Source organism: Cupressus sempervirens, chromosome 6 (assembly GCF_028749045.1).
Source record: "Cupressus sempervirens isolate cs-2001-9-10 chromosome 6, ASM2874904v1, whole genome shotgun sequence".
Classification (NCBI taxonomy): domain Eukaryota; kingdom Viridiplantae; phylum Streptophyta; class Pinopsida; order Cupressales; family Cupressaceae; genus Cupressus; species Cupressus sempervirens.
Window position 1 is genome coordinate 220,029,872 of NC_143123.1, and position 23,790 is coordinate 220,053,661.

General features: G+C 36.9%; 1 protein-coding gene across 3 annotated transcripts in view; it reads left to right on the plus strand.

Moving 5' to 3' along the window:
- Nucleotides 1–23,790, plus strand: part of LOC149552056 (uncharacterized) — a 168,014-nt gene that overhangs the window by 76,945 nt on the left and 67,279 nt on the right. For 2 of the 3 annotated variants that reach the window (XM_089789763.1, XM_089789764.1), the window contains exon 7: nt 5,887–6,139. The exons of the other annotated variant lie outside the window; for it this stretch is intronic. In XM_089789763.1, coding sequence (XP_089645889.1) covers nt 5,887–6,139 — 253 coding nt within the window. The remainder of the gene's footprint in view (nt 1–5,886; nt 6,140–23,790) is intronic. 3 annotated transcript variants of the gene reach the window in all.

Sequence of the window (23,790 nt, forward strand, 5' to 3'; positions counted from 1 at the left end):
CATTTCAAGATAACTAAAAAATAACCCATTTTGTTAACCACTAGACTGTTAGCCAAGAATGTTATTCTTTTGGATTCCTCTTGAGTTTTTTGAAAGCTTAGAGATGTCATGATAACCTAGTGTATTGTACTAATTTTCAATTCTAAAGAATTTTTAATGTTTGTTTATTGTGTTATTGTAGATAATGAAAATGTGAATCAAACAAGATGGAAACAAAGTAGTGCAAGATCCAATTTCGAAAATCACTCAATGGAGCCATTTGTGCACAAATCAAATGATAAACAATAATACCATAGCAAAGACCCTAGATTGATTCATTATTTACTTGATAGATAGTTGAATGCTTGATGTAGATTTTGCTCTTAGATTTGTAGCATAACCTTGATGGTAACATGATAGTATGAAGACTTGATGCTTGACAATGATAATGCTCATGAAAATGCTAGTGATTTGATGATTAAAGTGCTAGCTAGGGAAAATGAATGAGTGAAGGTCTTATTGATATGCTTTGTTGTCGGTAAATACTGTGTAGCCGACAGGGTATGTGTCAGGATGTATGTCGTTGGTATCGGGAAGGTTCATGTCAGGATGTATGTCGTCGGTATTGGGAAGGTTCGTGTCAGGATGTATGTCGTTGGTATCAGGAAGGTTCGTGTCAAGATGTATGTTGTCGGTATCGGAAAGGTTCTTATTCTATAGCCGACATGTTGTATGTGGCTGACGGATCCCTTTGGGAAGGTTCCTCAGGATGAATATATACACCCTCCGGGTAATCATTGTAATCATCTTATCATCAGAAGCATAATGTAATATCTTTGGCGTATGTGAATAATATAAGAAATTCTGCTATTATGATCCATTGTCTATATGCATTAATTTCTTTACCCCAGTACGGTAAACATGCTTCACGTAACATTTAATCAGTGGTGGAGATTAATTAGAAAGATCAAGATGGAAGGACTTAAAATTAGCACATAGATTGATGAGGTGGAAGGATTAAAAGAGTGCAAAAATACATAGAGGAAATAAAGAAAACATTTGATGTATTTATGCAAGGTGAGAAATAAAAATAATTATTTGAATTTTTTTTAATCTTGAGATGAAATGTAAACTATTTAAATAAATTTTAAAAAATTATTTAAGCCAAAAGATGAATTTGTTAAATAATATAATTATTAATTAATAGTAGAAGGAAAATGATGAATTAGTTAAATATGAAAAATTATTTAATGAATAATAGAAATAAAATGACAATAAAGTTAGAAATCCTTCAATAAATAGAAGAAATGTTAACATAGTTAAAAAATTAAAAATATTGAAGTAATATGGATAGAAGAATAAACAAGGTGATGATATGACAAGATAGAAAATGTATTAACAAGGTTGCATGGGTATGCATACCCACACCCCTAGTACACATACCCTCGTACCCAAGTATTGAGTACATGTACCCAAGTATTGAGTACATGTACCCAAGTATTGAGTACATGTACCCAAGTATTGGGTACTCAGTAGAGAGCATCATAGCTAAGGACCTTGACTAAGATTTGTGATTTTTGTTTTAGTTTTTTGTTTGTGTCAACTTCTTGTTTATCAAGCTTTATTCAATACACAATCATCTAAAACTTTGATACAATATTGTACTGATTAACAATAAACTTTATCGCTATTCAAATCATTAGTTTATCATTTGCAATATGTCATTGTTATATGATTTATGATCTTGTTCATTTTTAAAGTCTTCCTTCTCTGCTATGCATCTAAACGTTAGCATATATTATTATTATAAACATAGTGCAAATCTAAGACTGAAAACAATATATTACATCTACAAACATTATTACTGTTCTTGTTTTGAAAAACCTTTCTTATGACTCATATTTCTATAAATATTAAATTATATTAAAGAAATTGATGTGCATAAGTACACTCGTCCCACATTTTGAAAAATAGTCATACTTGTACCCTAAGCACTTAAGTACCCCCGTCCCTGTGCAACCTTGTGTATTAGCCACTTTTAGATGTCTACAATTGTAATTGCTCTTTTTTCCGATGTTACCGGATTCACACCTTGGAGCTCGAGTCCGGGTCCGCAACGGGTCTGGGCAGGGTCCGCATTTTGGCCTGCGGGTCCGCCTGGGTCAGTGCACCCGCAGGCCAAAATGCGGACCCTGCCCGGACCCGTCGCGGACCCGGGTGAATCCAGGCGGACCCGCGGTAGGTGGGGCCAAAAAGTGGCCCAAAAATGCATTAAAATTATGTTTTTTTCATTATTTTTTTTGCCAAACCCTAAAGTAAGGCCTATTAGATGCATTTCATTCATCTAATCTCTCATTTGTTTTGTCATTTTGCTCTCTCATTTTGGTGTGGCCATTTTGCAAGTTTGAAGAGAAGGTTGTAGAGATTGTTTGTGGAGTCTCAAATCCTTCAAATAATCAGTGTTGAGTGTTCCAGGTATGCATTTGATCCTTCCTTTTGCTTCTTTCGTAGTTTGTTTTTAGTTTTTTAAATTTTTTATATTTATTGTTCTAAATTTTTATCAAGTTTTGTATAAGTTTTGAAATATTTTTTTAAATTTGTTTTTATAGATTGCAAGAATTCAAGAATGAGTAGTCAGGGTTCAGTGGGTGGGGTGGGATCCCAAAGATTTAAAATTGATAAAGGCTCTCCTTTGTGGAAGTATACAACAAGAATTGAGCAATGTGCTGGTGGGGGAGGGTATATATGGAAATGCAATTTTTGCCAAAACCAATATAGAAGTTCCTATTTTCGGGTTAAACATCATTTGATAGGTCCACCAGGTCAAGGGATTTCCATGTGTGAGGGGCCCCCAGAGGGAGGTAAAAAAGGGTTGCGGGCTCCTCAAATAGCAAGCATGTTAAAAGAACAAGAAGAGGCTGATAGGTTAGTGTCAAAGGCAAAAAAAGATAAGTCAAAACAAATACCACCAACACCACCTTCTCAAACAATTAGTAAACCACATCCCTTCCTACCTACCCCATCTATGGATGAAGATGAAATAGAAACACCCGCATCCCGCAAGAGAGGCCCATTAGATACGGCATTTGAAAATGACAAGAGAGAAATTGCTGACATAAAGGTTGGGCGTTGCTTCATTACAAATGGTGTTTCATTCAATCTAGTGAGATCGCCTTATTGGAGAGAGATGGTGAAAGCAATAAATAATGCACCTCATGGTTACCAATCCCCTGGATATGAAAAGTTGAGAACCACCATATTGCATAAGGAGAGAAAGAATGTAGAAAACCTCCTCAAACCAATAAGAGATTCTTGGATCCAAACGGGGGTGAGCATTGTCTCTGATGGATGGAAAGATTGCAAAAACCGTCCATTAATAAAAGTGATTGTTGTTTGCCCCAAGGGGGCAATGTTTTTGAAGGCGGTTGATTGTGAAGGGCAAGTAAAGGATGCAAATTTTATTGCCCAACTTCTCATTGAATCCATAGAGTCTGTGGGAGTTGACAATGTTGTCCAAGTAATAACGGACAATGCTAAAGTTTGTAAGGCTACAGGTGCTTTGGTAGAAGCACGATATGAGCATATCTTTTGGACACCATGCACTGTCCACACCTTGAACTTGGTGATGAAAACAATGGGCAGCCAAATTGAATGGATGAAAAATGTGTATGAGGAGGGTGAGCAGATCCAAATGTTTGTGACAAACCACCATATGTCACAAGCAATTTTCAGAACTTTCTTTCGCTTGGAATTATTGAAGGTAAATTTTAAACTTTATTTAGTGTCATTTACAATATTAATTTTTGTGTCATACTTTACAAAATTTAATACATATTCTTAAATTTTTGTGTTATCAACTTATCATATTAACTTACAATTTGAATTAACATGGTAATAGGTTGCTGAAACAAGGTTTGCTTCACACACAATCGTCCTTAGACGACTGGTGAGGGTGAAAGAGGCATTGGGTCAAATGGTTATTAGCAACAAATGGGGTGGATGGAAGCAAGCTGATACAGAAAAGGCCAAAACTGTAAAGGATTTGATCTTGAGTGATAATTTTTGGAATAGGGTGGAATATGCATTAGAACTCACCGAGCCCATCATTGTCTATGCTTCGGTATGCCGACACGGATGAGCCTTGTTTGGGGAACATATATGATGCCATGGACTCTATGCTAGAAAGAATGAAATCAGTAATTTTAAATTTTTATACAATACTTCATCCTTGTTTATCGAGAAATTTTGATTTTTGATTTTAATTAAGTTATTAACACTACATCAAGATAACTTTCATTTGACATCCCAGGTCATTCAGAGGAGAGAGCAGGATCCTGATACCTTGTATACTAAGGTGGAGAAAATTGTTCTACATCGTTGGAACAAGATGACTACACCTTTACACCTCTTGGCATATGCACTTTCTCCTAGATATTATAGCAGTGAGATACTTGCTATTCCTGGTAGAGTGGCACCATATAGAGATCCTGAAGTTGCTGCTGGGTATAAGAGGGCACTTAACAAGCTCTTTAGTGATCCTGATGTGGCATCAAATGTTAGGAGAGAGTTTGTTGATTTTGTCTCAAACAAAAATGCAGAGCCTGATGCAATCAATGACCAAAGTAAATTGGATGCCATTGGATGGTGGTACTTACATGGGGAAAGTTACATTTACCTCCAACCTCTTGCCATTAAGATCTTGTCACAAGTATGTATTTAAGTTTTTTTTCCTTTTCTTATGGCCACTTAGCTTGTCGAATTAGCACTCTTAAATTCCTATTGTATTGTAAAATTACTTAGCTAATTTTTAAAAATTTGTTGGTTGTCTCTCTAGGTTGCAAGCTCTTCTGCTGCTGAGCGGAATTGGAGTACATACTCCTTTATCCACTCAGTGAAGCGTAACCGGTTGGGTTCGAAGAAAGCAGAGGACTTGGTATTTATTCACAACAACTGGCGCCTTTTATCAAGCAAGGATTCAGGATATAGGAAGGGACCAGAGAAGTTGTGGGATGTACTACCTGAGACTTCTAACTTGGATATGACTGTCCAAGATATATCTAGAATTGCCTTGCTAGATGTTGAGGAGGACGAGGAGGAGGATGTGGCTGCATCTAGGGCTAGTGGAACCGGTTTGGGTTCCAATGATGTGGAAAATGTCGATGATATAGATGAGGATGAAGCCATTGATCCCTCATATTTTGATGACCCATTTGACCCTTGAAGGGCATTTGCATCTTTGATAAACTATGTTTAAACATTTTTCATTGACTCATTGAGTCATTTATGATTTATCACTATGTTTAACAGTTTCAAACTTTATTAAGTCATAATTTATTATCTATCAATTTGATGAAGTAGTCTATGTTTTGAAATTCCATTTTGCATTTTAATAATTCAATGTATGATTTTATTTACAACATTAGCATAGATTAATGAGTGAGTATTTAATGTTTATCTTTGACATTTGGCATTGATCAATAATCAAGTAACATTGATATATTCATACTATGGAATGACTTAGTTTTACTTTTACAACTATATGAGTATATTTTTTTTGCATATATATATATATATATATATATATATATACTAACGAACCCACCCACGAACCCAAATGGGAAAAAAAAAATTGCCTGAACCCATGAACTAAACCCCGGACCTGAACCCGTCCCCGAACCTGAATCGGCAACTTAGCTTATTTCTTTTAAACATTATTGCTTTTTATTTGTAATTAAATAATTTGGTGAATACTTTCAAATCCACAAATTTCAATTATTGTTTGCTTGTAGAAATGGCAGTTGATTAACATAATTGTTTTTCTTTATAAATGAGGGGTGAGGTTAATATTGACATTGTGTTACAAGTGGAATAACCCCCAATTGGATTTTTTGGTTTTTTTTCTTGCAGTGTATCTAGCATTGTCAGTTCCAATGTTGGAGTTTCCCATTAGGCATACAATCTATTGTTGGCTTCCAGAGAACAAGAAGTCCCGCCTGCTTCAACTCTGCATTACAGTTGCGATTTTGTTGCTATGCTTATCACTCGCTTTATCCTTTCCAAATAATTCAGGAAATGTTCTTATTGCAACAGGAGCTGTTGGTGTCTGTATCGTATCATATTTGGTTCCTATTATTAATCATTTTCTGCTCCTATTTAAAAGGTATTACTCAGGTCCACAATATTCTGTTATTCATATCAATTGTATTATTCAACTTTTTGATTTATAGTACTTAGATGAAAATTTATCCTTTCACAGGTATGAGAGGATCTTGTAGCTATAGGAAAATTGAAACCTAAATCCCATTTCAAAAACCACTAGGACTGCCGCAATGATTGATAAAGAACCAAAAACATCTAGCTCAAGCTGCATTGAAATGAGAGTTAATTCCCATGCTTTCACGTCTTCCAAAAAAATCTAAATCACACATAATTCTCTGTTTATATAATTTAATGGTCTTGTCATCCATACATTGCATGAGGTCTTCCTTTTTGGTACTATAGGTAATGAATTCTTTGCATACATAATGCTAATGTTTTGTTATATTTTTATATTTCTATGCTTCCTCACAAGAAAATATTGTGCACAATATAGATTATGTACACACTTTTTTTATTGGGTCCACACCAATAGAATAGAAAAAGCATTTTTTCTTCAATTGTAAGTATTTTTAATTAATTAATTATTTTTATATTTTATTTCTTCTAAAAAGATGCTTTCCAATGTAGTCCACTCATATTTTGAACAAATGGCTCATAGCATTATTGATAGACATGAAGGGAGAAAACACCCTATGAGAGTATTTGATTATATGAGTGATTTGAGGCATAAAGTTGTTTTGGAGATGACATAAATAAAATTTTAAATGTTCTGAATGGAAGTGAAGTAAACAAGTCCAAATATCAAGCAAAAAGAAAGACACTCTAGCAATGTGTATGAATGACCTGAAATAGATCAAAGTGGCTGGAACATACAGCTGGTACAATAGCATAGAACTAGGAAAAATGAGGCCCTAAACATGAACCAAAAATGAACGAGCCAAAAAGTGGGGAAAGAAACAGAGTCATCGAGCTAGAGTTGTAAATCTCTAAAATTATCTTATGCAAATAATCAATACAAAATTTAAGAGGTTGGACAAGTGCAAGATGTTCATCTTTTGTCCTATTTTTGTTATCTATCAAGAATAGCTTAAGTGCATAATGTGAAAGTGTTGAAAATGATGGGGTATTGTAAGAGGTACAAAACAAAAGTTTGTATCCTATAAGTTCATTTCTTATGTTTTCTGTTTTGGAAACACTATTGAACAATTGAGTAGAATAGATTGACGTTGTTAGAGATATGCAACATAAATTAAAATAAGTTGAGTTCCATGGTATCATCATGTTTCATAGGGAAGGTCTTAAAGCATGTGGTAGAAACGACTAATGGAGGAAGTAATGCCATTGCATTGTGAGTTGATTTAAGTGCCAAATCCTCTAGCATCAATGTAGGCAGATGTGATTTCGAAAAAAATATGGCACCAACCAAAACGTAATCACCATAGTGGTGCTAATGCAACTCTTATGTAGGGTTACACAATATTGTATGAGATGTCACCTAGTGTGTCAGGGAACAAACCAATTATCGCTGAAAGAGGTGAACTCAAGCACCTAGTTATTGGGTCACAATGGTGTTGCATGAACTTAGTTGAACATGCGACTGTTTGTTCAAGGGGACCTGCTGGTGTTAAAGGCTCTGACACACACAAGGATTCTTGCAAGCAAATGTTGGGACAAAATTGAAATAATCTGCAAAATATTGTACAAGGTGCAAAGAAACAAATCTAACTATAATCACTTCACAAGCATTGCCATCAGCTTTACTCAAGAAAAAAAGTAAAACTACTTAAACATAAATGATCAACAACCATCATATGCAAAAGTAGAAAGATTCATTTTGTTAACATAACTTCCATCCACAAAAAGCACTTGAAACTCTTGAGCAAAGGACAAAATTGCAAATAAATGATACAAATTTACCAACAACCTAGATGAAGACATGAAAGTGGTATGCAAGTCATGAGTCTTCATTCCATTATTAGTATTAACATCCAACAATCATGAACTAAACTTAACTGAAAAGTAGAGCATGATTTGATGAGATATCTAACTCTATTGCTAAACTATGGCCTTCAAAATCATCAATTTTGCAGACCCTAAGAGTGGCCCAGACTTGCATTTTTATAAAGTCTACAATTTAAAGAAATAGAAGGCCTTTTAGGGTTATTAGAAAGAGAAATGTAAAAAAAAAACATTAAAAAAGTTGTAATTTTTTTTTTTTGTTTTTAAGTCCTAACTTTCAGCTCGTGTGGCCAATTTTTTGAGCGATTTTGGCCAATTTTGGGTGATTGGTAATTTTGGGCATTTCACACCAAGAAATTGGTGATCCGATTCACCAATTCATAAAAAATCGCCTGGCATGAATTAGATTGCCATATTGCCCAAATTGCCTGAATCATGGTGATTTTTGTTTCTCTACTTTATACACAATCGATAGTGCCTTCTTTATTTGCCCCTAGGGATCATAAAACTATTAAGGAAAATCAAACTTTTCTAAATTGAGGCCTTTTACTTGGTCTGTCTCTTTTACGGTGGCAAGGGAACACTTGTATTATCCATAGGAGAAGGGGAATCCAACCTCTGTTTATGCTTCTCTTTCATTGAAGTATTCATCTCCAAAATTCATCTACAAAATTCAAGTAAAATTACTCAATCACTATAGTGTCGCTGGAGGAGGTAGGGCGTCACAAAAAATCTAGACATGCAAATGTAGGTGTTGGTGTGGAAATGCACAAGCTAACATCCCTATGGCTCAGTTAGGGTCATCACTATTGGTGACAAACTATTCCTAACATTGCCTTTGAACCTTATTATTCATGTAATATCCTCAATTCAAGGCTGAAAAACCAATATATGATTATATAAGTTTTAGTTAAAGATTAAAACTTATTTCCCCATTCCACAAAATATACATCCTTAGCAATATTAAGTGAGTAGTCAGTTTTATCTTATACATAAATCATAAGGACCACTGACGTTTCCTTTTGCCACCATAATGTGACTAAGTATTGGAGTCATTGTCATTGAGGTGAGGATATTAGCAAACAAGTCAGCCATTTCACCACCAACCAAGATTATACTTGGAGAAGACCAATCAAACCATTGAGCACCATGAATGATTAAGATGTAATGTTCCCGTAATAAAATAAATATTTAATCAAAGCTTTGTTAATGGGTCGATTGATTTAGTATATCTCGGACCCATTTTTATTTAATTGTTTCCGTAGGTATGACCATCGGCTATCTTTGTAAGCCGTTGGGAAGTTCCTCTGAAGGGTATTTAAGCATGACATGTAGGTAGTAGTAGGTATGCGATTTGAATTTTTTCTTTGTACTGCAAATTCCTGTTGGAGTTCAATATTGTTCGCCATTTCGGAAGTGAAAGATCTTCCCTACTTGGCTCTCTCTGGTTTCAATGGGATTTAACCCTCACCCTATTCCATCTGTATTGTTTGACTCGGATCTGGAAAATCGGAGTACTATCATTATTTGCAACTATAATATAGACTTCATTCCAAATTGATGTTTTGTGCATCTTCAATCTTTATTGTGTATCTTACTTGGCAGACCGAAGGCTATTAACGTCATTGCATGTTTTGCTCACCATCCTTGCCTCTATCGTACACCATCACACATTTCCAATTACACTCCGTATAATTGCCTCCTACATTGTATGACCATCATACCCCACCGTATTACCCTCCCCAAGCCCAACCGTACGACCCCTTTGCTGCAACCGTACAACCTCTCTGTTGAATCCATACAACCTCTCAGACCCAACTGTACAACCTTTTAGACAGTCGTACACTACCATACGGCTTAGTTGCTCCTCTCTTCAATCCATACATTGCATTCAGCTTCAACTGCGGAGATTGGAACATTATAGTGGTATCAGAGCCAATAATTCTACTAGCCTGTGGCAATGAATGCAAGTTTATACCTGAAGGAGAAGGCGAAATAACTTTGTTAGTAGAATGGCAGATCCTCAGGATCCTCTGACAAAACTCATGAATCTTTTAAGAGAGCTCAACAGAAACCAAGTTCAAATCAATGAAACCCAAAGGCTTATGCAGGAAACACTACAAAAATTGGCCAAAGGAAAGACAATAGGAGAACAAAATGGGCACAGCAACGACTCTGTTACAGGAAGGACAAACTCTCAACCCTCTCCCTCTCAACCCTCAATACCCATCTTTCTTCCAAGGGAGAAAGTACCATGCAAAGAAAGAGAGCCCACTTTTTAGGAAATGCAAGAAGAACTTTGGGAAGATTGGAGGAACGTGAATATGGAAGATGATATATCTTATGGAGACTATGTTTATCTAAGAATGAGATATTCAAATGGGGGAAATCGTGGTTATTTTAATGATGATCTCAGGAGAAAGATTGAAAAAGTAAACTTATCACCATTTGATGGATCTGGAGCCATTACTCCACAGACATGGGTTCTAAAGGCAGACACCTATTTTCAACTCAACTCGATGCCCGAAGAGGAAGCAAATAAGTTTGCAACACTCCATTTGGAAGGAGTGGTGAAGTGGTGGCACCATGGATTGGTCACACTCTGCCACAACCAAGTAACGTCTTGTGTCAAGTTTACTGAGAGACTCATTGACCATTTCGATGGGAAGGATCTTGAACTAAACTTCAAAGATATCTAGCTTAGCTAAAGCAAACAAGTACGGTAGACAATTACATCATTGAGTTCCAAAGGCTGTCAATACTAGTCATAGACATCTCTAAAAGATGGTGAATCGTGTTATTCATAGATGGGCTAAGAGACCCTTTGAGAGGCTGGATCAAAGGGTTCAACCTATGTGCACTCAATGAAGCTATTAAGAAGGTGCATGACATGGCCGCATCTTCCTCCAAAACTCATGTAGCTACACCAACACCGTCCTTATAAGAAGACAAAGACAAGGAGCCAATTCAAAGAAAAAACCCTGTTGGATGAAGACTCTTGGCAAGAGCACCAAAGGAAAAAGATCTATTTCACATGCAAGGAACCATAGGGACCAGGTCATTGCTGCCTTGGGAAGGGAAAGATTCATTACATTGAGGTGTTTCGTGATGACGACGAAGTACAAGTACCTATAGTGACTAGTGAAGAAATTAACCAGCAGGAGAGAATAAATGCTTTGATACAAAAAGGGGGTTCCATTGCTACCCTCGCTACAATGGCTGGAAGTAGTATCTTCAGGGTTCGTGGCACACTTCACAGGAAATGAGTCTAAGTTATCGATTCTAATTCTGATGTTGATGCATGGATGCACGGATTTTTTTTGGGATTTTGGATGCATCCATACATAAATATATATATGTAAAGTTGTCAACTATAATTTATGTATGCAAAAAAATACAAGAAATATACAAAAATAAATCATTCATTGAATCATTATCATAATCAAATTAAAATAATAGTAATGTCTAATGAGTAATTACTCAAGTTCAAGATTCCAATGCAATTCGAATTACAAAATCAAAACATAGTTCATGGTTCAATGTTGATCAATCAAGAGTCAAGGCTCAAGATTCACAAATCACATTTAGTCATTCAGAATCATAAGGATTCTCAAAAAAATCCACATTCTCATCATCTTCTCCTGCTGCAACACTTGCAAGTTCATTTGAACCACGCATGGTTCCAATTGTGCTAGATGCACGTGCTATGATGTTATCAACATCATCATCCGTCATCATAGTAAGATCATGAAGTGTTGCATCCAAGTTTGCACACTCAGGGGCTACATTCCAAAGCTTGGTTGACCCACCCTTGTATCCATCCTCCTTATGTGACAAAAGATGCAAGTTGGTATGTATATAAACCAAGTCCTTACCTTTCTTTGAGCCTAATTGGTTGCGCTTCATTGAATGGATATAGGAGTATGTACTCTAATTTTGTTCAGCAGAAAAACTTGCAACCTGAATAGTGTTCATAAAAATTTAAAATTAAACATACAAACGAAAAATAAATTAGAGAATGTTAAAACACTAAAGTGTAGAATACAATTGCTAAATAAATAAATAAATGAAAACTTACTTGTGAGAGGATCTTGATTGCAAGAGGTTCTAGATGCTTAAATGGTTAACCATACATGTACCACCATGTGATAGCTCCCATGTCATTTTGGTTCTTTATTGCATATGGAGAAAGTTTTGATCCTAAAGAAAATAAGCCAAATTCTTGCCTCACCTTTTTGTGCATTTCATCGTCTGGGAATTGTCTTGCAAATGCAATGTAGCACCCAGTAGCAACTTCTTCATCTACATATGCTGCATTTCTATCCAGCATAGCAAGTATTTCTTGGCTATAGTACCTTGGAGACAAGGCATATGCAAGAAGGTGCAATCGGCTAGCCATCCTCTCCCAACAAGGATGAATGATATCCTCCACCTTTTTGCACATGGCTTCACATTCTGCAAGGTTAGTCTCATGTGCTTGTATGGAAAGCTTTACCTTTTCTACCATGGTGTCCATGCCATCGTACACATCCCCCAAGCAAGGTGCATCTATATCGGTAAAGCGTAGCATAATCATGATAGGCTCAGTGAAATCCAATACAAATTGCACACGAGCCCACCAATGCTCATCCAAGATCATACCCCTAACTTTCAAGGCTCTCTCTGAATTTGAAGCCTTCCATATAGTCTATTGGTTACAAATAATCATTTGGCCCAATGCTGATTGTACCTTGAGGAGTTGTTTTAGAACAACAGTATGAGATGCAAATCTAGTCTCAGCAACCTATAAGCATTGTTAGTTATTGCTTCTGGATTAGATTGTGTTGGAATTTTTACCATCAACGTTTCGAATCACACTACGTGATTCATCATCAGGATGAGAGAGCAAGAGCTGCAAAAAATAATAAAGTGTGATTCGAAATGTTAATGGTAAAAATTCCAACACAATCTAATCCAGAAGCAATAATTAACAATTCTAATGGATTGTGGAAATCTGATCTCTCTAACCTATAAGCAAGTTGACAATATGACATCAAATACAAAATGAAGTTATAAACAAGAAATTTGATAATTGAACATGAAAATAAAACTTATTCAAAATAAATAAATAAATGAAACTAAGTAATTACAATTTTAAATCTACCTTCAACAACTCCAACTTGGAGAATGATTTGAATATATATTGCGACATGTGGTGGTTTGTCCCAAACATTTGTATCTCCTCTCCCTCTTCGTATATTTGCTTCACCCAATCTATTTGGGTGCTAATTTGTTGCATGACCAAGTTGAGAGAGTATATTGTGCATGGTGTCCAAAAAATATGGTCGTACCGAGACTCAACCAAAGCACCTACACCCCTATAATTCGTGGCATTAACTGTGATCACCTAGACCACATTCTCACTACCCACAATCTCTATTGCCTCAATGAGAATTCTAGAAATGAATTGTGAATCCTTAACTTGTCCTTCACAACCAATAGCCCTCAAAAACATTGCCCCTTTAGGGGACATTGCAATCACATTTATCAATGATCGGTTTCTTGTGTCTTTCCATTCATCAAACACAATAGTTATGCCGGAAGTTTTCCAAGATGTCTTAATTGGTTGAAGAGCTTTGTCTATAGAAGTCTTTTCTTTTTGCAAAAGAGTAGTACACACCTTTTCAAACCCGGGGCTAATGTAATCAGTTGGCTCTCTAAGGATGGCTGCAACCATTTCCTTCCAATATGGTGATCTTAACAAATCAAAAGGAAGACCATTGGCAAAAAGGTAACGTGCAATTGCTTTATCAGCAATGTCTCTTGCCTCCATTTTGAATGCTTGATCCAATGGACCTCTTTTGCGAGTGATAACTTCTACTTCATCATCCTCCTCTCCCACTTCCAAGAATGGATGTTTGGAGGATGCAACATGATCGATGGGCACATTCACTTTGCACTTTGTAGATGAAGGTTTGTACAAACTTGTTTTTGATTTTCTCACTAATTGATTAGGAACCTCTTGTTCTTTTATGAATCCGGCTAACTTTGCACCGCTCAACCTTTTTTCATCTTTACTTCCCTTGCACAATGATATTCCTTTATTGATAGGGCCCATAAAATGAGTTTTGACCCGAGAATATGAGTTGTTGAATGGTTTACTGTGACATACATTGCATCTCTAAATGTATGACCCACCTCCGGAAACCTGTGATGATCTTGTGGTGTGTCTCCATAATGGCGATGCCACATCAATATTGAAGTTATCACTTCGTTCTTGCCCTGCTGCTGAACTTTGACTATCAGTAGTGGCCATTCTTGCACAATAGAAATTGTGAATCTAATAAGAAAATAGAAAAATTTAACTTAGAAATGTTTAAAAAAACTATGAACGTGAAACATACAAGTGCAAATATACAATAAAAAAATACTAAAAAAAGATGGCTATAAATTTTCCTTCATTTCTTTAAAAAAAAAGAAAAATCTTGAAAACATTCTTCTAAAACTTGAAAAATTCATGAAGATCTAAAAACTATCATTAAAAAACTCACGAAATGGATTGAATGCTTACCTTAGATGCTTAACCATCCTTTGTGGAAGCTCAATAGACACCCTACGAATGATCCTCTTCAAAACTAATGACCTTGCTTTCAAAATGGCACAATGGAGACCAAATGAGAAGAGAGCCCAACTGCAAACAAAATGGGAAGAATGGGCAATGAATGGCCTTTTTTAAGGCTGTTTTAGAGTTGTGAGACAAATAGGAGAAAAAGAAATAATAATAAAAATATTAAGCACATGTTTTATTAAGTCACTTTAGTGGCTAGCCGCCCAAAGCATTTGTATACTCACGGGATGCACCCAGATGCTCTCCCAAGCACCCCGTGTGCATTTGCAGGAGAAGGAAGCACTTCTTGGTAGCATCCTCCCGCATCTGTGCACCAGAACGCATCAGCATCCGCATCCCCCTCTATCCTAGACGCATCGGTAACTTAGGTCATAGTCATGATTGATAGTGGTGCCGCACTCAATTTTATCAATTCATCTTTGGTCACTAGTCAGGACTTGCACACAGTAGAGCATGGAGGATTTTAGGTTAAGGTTGCTGAAGGAACCTTGTTACCTTGCACTCATGTGATCCCACTGCTAAAAATTTCCATGGGAAACTATACCTTCACAGATGATTTCTTTGTCATAGATTCGATCTTGCCGATTCCGATCTGATTTCGATTCTTGTTACTTTGGGATGGAGACCCTTGACCAATACACCCAAAGTTTCAAGAGGATGGACTTTTCATTTGAGACAGAGGGCAAGAAGGTACTGCTAAGAGGAATGTCAAATAAACAATCAAGGGGAGTCACAATCAAGAAGATGGAGGCCATTTTTAAACATGATATTATCCCAGACATTGTTAGTAAAAACGTGACAGTAGACACTTTACCCCATTCCTTGGATGATTGGCGGGCCCATCTATTGGTCGAGTACTCCAAGAACACTTTTGCATGTCAATTGATGGATGGCTATATACATGATGAAAGATAAAAAGTTGCTGATGATATCATTTACTACAGCGATAAGATCTGCTTTGTACCTGACTCGAAATTGAAGAAGTTGATTATAGAAGGTTTCAAAGAATCGGATTTGTATTTTCTTGAGGACAAGAAAATTTTGGGATGGAAGGACTGTGATGTTCCCATCATAAAATAAATATTTAATCAAATCTTTGTTAATGAGTTGATTGATTTAGTATATCTTGGACCCATTTTTATTTAATTGTTTCCATAGGTATGGCCGTCGACTATCTTTGTAAACCGTTGGGAAGTTTCTTTGAAGAGTATTTAAGCACAACATGTAGATAGTAGTAGGTATGCGATTTGGATTATTTCTTTGTACTGTGAATTCCTATTGGAGTTCAATATTGTTCACCATTCTGGAAGTTGAAGATCTTCCCTACATGGCTCTCTCTGGTTTTGGTGGGATTTAACCCTCACTCTATTCCATCTGTATTGTTTGGCTCGGATCTGGCAAATTGGAGCGCTATCGTTAATTGCAACTATAATATAGACTTCATTCCAAATTGATGTTTTGTGTGTCTTCAATCTTTATTGAGCCTCTTACTTGGCAGACCGAAGGTTATTAACGTCATTGCATGTTCTACTCACCATCCTTGCCTCCACAATACACCACTGCACCTTTCTGGTTGCACTACATACAACTACCTCCTGCACCGTACGACCATCCTACCTCACCGTATGGTTGTCCAACCCCACTGTACAACCCTCCCCAACCCCATCCATACAACATCTCAGACAAAACTATACGACCCTCTATTGCATCTGTACGACCTCTCCAATCCAACCGTATGGCCTCTTTGCTAACCCGTATGGCCTTTCAGACAGTTGTACACTACCATACGACTTAGTTGCTCCTCCCTTCAATCCGTACACTGCATTCACCTTCAACTGCGGGGATTGGAACATTACATAAGAATGTTAACAAAGGGAACACTGACTACATATGAGTTGACTGATGATGCCATCGATAAATAATAGTCCAAGTAATGAATTCAATCAAAGTAATATTGGGTGTTAGTAAGGATACACATACAAGTTGACAATCAACAATTAGCATTAAACCTAATGTTATTATCAAATATGGTGAGTACACAATCTATACAAGAAGGCTATATAGTAAACGCTTATAGAAAATGACAACACCAATTACAATTGACATAATTGCTAACACTAACAATAATAAAGAACATTAAGACTCATTTAATTATTCTTATGAAAGGCAGCGATTGAAATTTGAGACACAAGTGTGGTAGTTGAATGATATCTCTAATTGACAAAGGTTTTCCCTCCATTGTCTCCAAGCTCAAGGGCTTTCGTCCTCAAACTTACTGAAAGCCAAAGCTCCCAAATTCTTCAAGAGAAAAATAATAAACCAAGCATTTTGAAAGAGAGCTCTTCAATCTCTTTTGTAACACTCTCATAATAGTTCATTCACTTGCTTTGTTAATGTGGGATAAACAAAAATCACTTTTTTTGCCCTTTCCTAATTTTCTAGGATTTTGCTATTCCCCCCTATTTTCTTGTGATTGCATTCCCCCCTATTTTATTGCAAATGCTTTTTCTTTAATACTTCCTATGCAATTTAAAATATTTTTCCTTCAACTAAAGTCCCTTAACAATTTTATGTCTAATGTATTATAGAAAAAGGGGAAGGTTTTTTAATTAAATATTTTCCACAACTATATACTTAACATTAGTGAAGCACGAGGACTTGTCCCCCTACCAAAACTGGGCCGCACCCGAGACGAGGAGGCACCTGATATGAGGGGATGCTGTCTTGGCGTCTCGGGTGGCGCCACACGGAGCGCCACCTCCGTCGGAGACGGCGAGACATCCCCATGTCCCCTGTGGGTACGGGGGGACACCTAGATGTCCCCTTTGGGTGTAGGGGGATGCTTGGACTTCCAGGGGATGATCATTGATCATTCATTTGGCATTTTGATTTGGAGACTTGTAGCTTTTGTTTGCATTATATAATTATTTTGATATCATGATTCATGGCACATGATACTTATTGTAATCATCTTTATGTCATGACTCATATGATCATTGATTAGATAGTAGATACTCATACTATTGATCTAATATATATTATAAATCTAAAATTATATAATTTGACACTGTTCATTTGCTAATGTTCAATGTTCATTGTTTGATAATGAATCATGATGTTCCAGTTCAAAACTTCAATGCAATGTTCAATGTTTAAGTTTTTTACATCTTTATATCTTATATTGTAGTACATCTTTTCATAACTAGCATTTTAAGTACCATATGCATAGTATATACACCCCTGGTCCCTTCGTCCCCAGTTGTCGTCCCCTTGCCATCCCCAAATCAAGGCCCCTCTATCCCACTGTCTCAGAAAGTTGTCCCCTAGTCCCATTACTCCCTCGTCTCGTAGGGCGGCATAACTATGCTTAACATTAATAAAGTTAAATAATAAAATTTAACTTTATAAACTAACTTTTGTAATACACAGTAAATCATATCAAAATTCTTTGTCGATATTAAACATTTACTAATGACATGCCACTGCCACTAGATGTCACAATAATGTCCAGAATGACTTTCTATAAATAGTAAGTATGCTTGAATTTGCTGCTAAACACCTTGGAATGATCTAAATTTAAAATTGCCTAGTCCAAATGGTCTCTAAGTCCTTTAAATGCAAGGGTTAGCCTATGGGGCCAAGGAGAAATAGGCTAACAACATCATCATGCTATAAGTGCTAGAAAGGGGATGGCGTCCAAGGACAATAATGTATATAGGCATGGTTTTCCTTTAGGGGTAAATAGAGAAGGCTTTCCATTCACTCCAGTGCCTGTGAAGCTGAAAAAACTCAACCAAATAGCCTTTGGGTGATGATGAAACTCCTCTACCCAAACTCATTTTCAATTTGTTTATTTTGAAGGCTAAATCCACTTCTGATGCAGTGCAAGCTAGGAGAATCCCCAAAGGAGATGTCCTAACCCCCAACAAATAAGCACACAACGGAATATAAACAAAAACACAAGATCTAATACCAATTCACAACTCTTCATTCATAAAATAACTGATTGCATGCAATGTGTCGAGTTGTAAGGCTTTCCCTGTTGTCGCCAAATACAATAACAATTAAAATAATAGTTCTGCAAGATCCAACTCAATTGCTAGCCAGCCCAGATCTGTAACACAATAGCAATCTAGTAGAAAATTCCAAGATCTCAACTTTTGCTCGCAAGCCACCAAGCAACCTCCTTGTTTCTAAACCGCAGCCACTAGCTCTTCTCCAAAGTCGCTATCTCAGCTACTCCTCTATTGATGATATAGAATCCTCCAAAGCATGTTCCACAATCATCCTCTAATGATCCACACTTATCCCATCATCATAATGATTTCTACATCAACTCAAGCTCCTTAGATAGCCAGCTAAGTCACAAGTTGGCTAGTCAAGCGATTAATTACAATATAGGTCAATCTTGGAAGAGTAAACCAAAACTATAACAAACATGAACAAAACTAAATGCCAAGTTACATTTAGGTCCACACATAACCCAATAACATTTCCCTCTCTTAACAAGATCCCATTTCATCATACGAAATCGCACAAGACGAAAACACCACACATTTCACGTAGAAACTGGCCAAAAATTGATACCCAAGAAAAATCACGATATCTCCTCACTCCGATTGAATCAAGACTTGAGATTTTACCTAAAGATATTATTTTAGGTCCTCTACAACCTCTTAAGTGTACAAATTCTGATTCCTCAAGGATAACTATGCATCCATCCCGAAAATCATGCACAGAAACTTGACACTTAAGCTGATAGAAAATCAATGCATTAGGAAAATGACCCTATCTCCCAACTCATAATGAATTAGGACTTGCACCTTTGAGAGAAGGTATTACACTAGGCCCTCTTCAGTCCTTGAAATTTTCAGCCTCTGAGTCATTGCGCAAAATTAGTTATATCACCCGCAACAAGCACATAGAATACAGAAAATACAACTCCAGTAGCAAGGTAAAATGACTCTAACTTCAACATGATAACTCCAATCTATATGCAATCATGAGGAAAGGTTCCCTAATGTGTCTCCAACACATCTCTACCCACACAAATCATAACTCCACCAAAATCCAAGCTCGATGCTCCTGCATCAGTGGTGTGAGTGTTCCAAGGGGTGCTTGCACTGCTCCTTAAGAGACCTAGCTTGTCTCTTCTCGATACCTAGTTCTCCTAGGTCCTTGATTGGCTTAGGTGATTAATTAACACCAATCCAAACTCTTGTCCAAGAGTTTGATCCTTTTTTCTTACCCTCAGAAGACTAACACTCCAATTTAGTACTCTTCTCCACACACACTTAGAGAGCTCTAAGTACAACTTGCTCACAAACTTCATCCTTCATTGCAAGATCAACCGTGGACATGAGATCACTCCCTTTTCTTGCATTTGTGTCCATTTGGAAATATCTTTAGACTTCTTCCTTATTGATTTCAAGGATTTGTCTCTAGGAAGCCTAATTAGGCCTAGTTCCAATTAGCCCTTGGAATTGACTAATTCCTCTTTCTTGCTAAAACTTTCCAAACAACCTAGTAAAAAAATTCCAAATTCGAAAACCCTTTTGGATGTCCTAAATGATTTTGTAGGTCTTAGACTCCTAGGTTGTCTGTACAGGTGATTCCTATTATCTTGGTCTAATAGGGCTAAAAAGCCTATTTGCTAGAACCAGACTATAAAATTGTTCAAAATCCTCTCAAATGGATTGGTAAACCTCTCAAACCTCTTATCATACCAACATGTACTCATGCCATGCCTAGAACTGTACTTGTTCCATACTGTACCTCTCTGTCCTGCAAGAAATCTTCTTTTCTCTTGTTCTAAACCTCTAACCGAGCTCTATCTGCTCGCCTAGGGCTTAGCATTAAAAGTAGTTCTCCAAACTTCCACAACTCCTAATCCTATACATATGTACACTTATGACTCCCCTAGCCTTTCCATCTACCCTTAGGTATTTCCCATGGCTAGATTTCATGGGGGAGCCATTTCTTTACAAACTGGTCAACACAGGTCCAGTGAACTCTCAAAACCAAAAACAATTTATTTAACCCTCCAAAACTACTCTAATAAACTTTCTTACTGAATGAAAAACTCTTAAAACTAAACCTAGAATACTATTCAATCACCAAGTCGAGCCTTTCAATCCATTTTAAGGTACTGTAATCACAAAAACTCAAAAAGTTGTTGTAATGTTGTTCAAAATTCTATTCCAATCACAAAATCAATACAACGTATCTCTCCTCCTAGCAAGATTTGAGTCTTGGCCAATATATGATGCCATCTCCATCATTCTAGGGCTTTTTGGTCGAGCACCATCTCCTAGACTTTAGGGAATCCGAGGGTAACAATGTTGCATGCAACTTTTGCAATTATTGCCAATGTTGTCATGACAACATTTTTGCAACATTTGGCAACTTCTTACTAAGCCATGATCCTATTTCTTAGGACCTCTATCCTCATGAGATTCTGAGGAAGCTGCTAGCTTAAAGATCCTAAGGCATCATAATAACAACCTTAACAATATTTATGTGCCTAAGACACATTAAAGACTCCATCTCCCTATTTCCTCTACACACTTAAGCAATTGAACTAACAACTAACAAAGGCTATTTGCGTGACCTTAGTCCTAATGACTAACTCACCTAGCCAACAATACAAATGACCTTCCAAGGTCTAAAAACAAGCTAACCTATGCTCTTGACTTGGCTAGAGTCAAGTACAAGCCAAAAATCTTTCAAACATAGGAGGTATCTTAGGTGTGCTCCTGCACCATCCTCCCCAAAATGAAAAGATAAATCCACCCTTGGTTTGAGGATATTTGGATTAATCCCCAACTTCTTGAACTCTGATTCCTTTATCCATACTGCATCAGCATCCAACTGTCCATGCTTCTTTATCAAGTGTTCCTTGTACTCGTTTCTTCTAGTCTTTTTATAGACTCTAGTGTCCAGTATGATGTTTGGTCCTGTAGCTGTAGCAATAGGTAATTGGAGATCGTCTACATCTTTGACCGCATCATGAAGAGTCTGATCCACTTCTTGCTATGGTCCTTTATAATGGACTAAGTCTGCAATGTTGAAGATTGGTGACAATCCGCTATCCTTTGGCAGTTCAACCTTGAATGCATTGTCACCATACTTAGCCAATATAGGACAGCATCCTATTCTCTTCATCTGCAGCTTGTGAGGAACTCCCTTCTTCAGTCTTGACTTGTTAAGATGCACCATGACTAAGTCACCAACATTGAACTCAACTGCTATTCTACTTTCATCCACCTTTGCTTTATGTTTGGTGTTCTCTGTCAATGTTTTCCTCATTGTTTCATGAACCTCTTTCATGGCATATGCAAAATCATCAGCATACCCACTTGCTTTCATTTCATCTTTCAAATCTCTCAACTCATAGACACCCCTAGGATGTAGTCCATAAACTATCTCAAACGGATTCTTCCCTGTAGGTCTATTCATGGTGTCATTTTAGGCATATTCAGCTTGTCCAATCAGTTGATCCCACTGTTGTCCGTACTCCTTAGTCAAACATCTTAGAAGATTCCTAAAGCTCCTATTAACAACCTCGGTTTGACCATCAGTTTGGGGGTGGTAAGCTGATCCAAAAGACAAGTTGGTGCCCAATCTTTGCCAAAGAGTCTTCCAAAAATGACTCATAAACTTAGTGTCCCTATCTAACACAGTGCTGATAGGTAACCCATGGATTCTCACAATTTCTTTGAAGAATAGAGAGGTTATTTGAGTGGCATCATTAGTAGTCTTGCATGGCACAAAGTGAGCCATTTTGCTAAACCTATCCACAACCACATACACACTATCCATGCCTCCTCTTGTCTTGGGTAACCCAACTACAAAATCCATGCTTAAACATTCACATGGTCTAGTAGGAATTGGTAGTGGTTGGTAAAGACCAGTATTTGGAAAAGTGCCCTTAGCTTTTTGACATATGACACAACTTTCCACATACCTCCTAACATCAAGATTCATTCTAGGTCAATAGTAAAACCTTGAAACAAGGTCTTGAGTTTTAGTGATCCCAAAATGGCCACTCAAAGCTCCATTATGCTTATTTTGTACCAAATTCTCTCTAATAGAGCCTCTAGGAACACACAATTGATTCCCTTTAAACAAGAGATCACTTTGCAAAGTATATTCAGCATACCTACTATGGAAATGATTCTTGTATTCAGCACATACCTTATATATGTTGGCAAAATCCTCATCATCTATATATAGATCCTTGAAATGATCTATCCCCATGCTCTTCAACTGAATTTCTTGGAGTGTGAGTGCCCTTCTAGACAATGCATCTGCCACCTTGTTTAGAACACCCTTCTTGTGCTTGATATTGAAGGTATATGCTTGCAGGTATTCAATCCACTTCATGTGCTTGTGATTTAACTTTTCTTGTGAATTCAAGAAACTAAGTGCTTGGTTGTCTAAATGCACAATGAATTCCTTGGGAAGGAAATAGTGCATCCACTTTCTTAGAGCTTGGAGCAATGCATACATTTCTACGTCATATGAGGAGTATTTTCTCTTAGCCTCACTCAACTTTTCAGACTGAAAAGCTACTGGTTTTCCCTCTTGGCTTAGAACAGCCCCAATTGCCACATTGCTAGCATCACACTCAATAGTAAAAAGCTTTTCAAAGCTTGGCAACACTAAAACAGGTTGAGTAGCTATCTTCTCCTTTGGTAACTCAAAGCTCTTGTTAGCATGTTCATTCCACACAAACTTAGTTTTCATTCCTCCCTTGATAGTATCTAACATAGGAGCACAAATTGCACTAAACTGTCTTATGAATTTCCTATAGTATTGTGCAAGACCATGAAAACTTCTTACCTCTATTGCTGACTTTGGAGTAGGCCAATTCATGATAGCTTCCACTTTGCTTGTATCCATTTTCAGTTGACCGTGTGCTAGAACAAACCCAAGGTACACTAGCTTTGTTTTGATGAACTCCCACTTCTCCAAGTTGATCATCAACTTCTCATCATGCAGCTTCTTCAAAACAATGTCAAGTTGTTATAAGTGCTCACTCCTTGTCTTGCTATAGATTAGTATATCATCTAGATATACAACTACAAACTTTCCTATGTACTCCTTGAGAACTTCATTCATGAGTCTCATGAATGTGGAGGGGG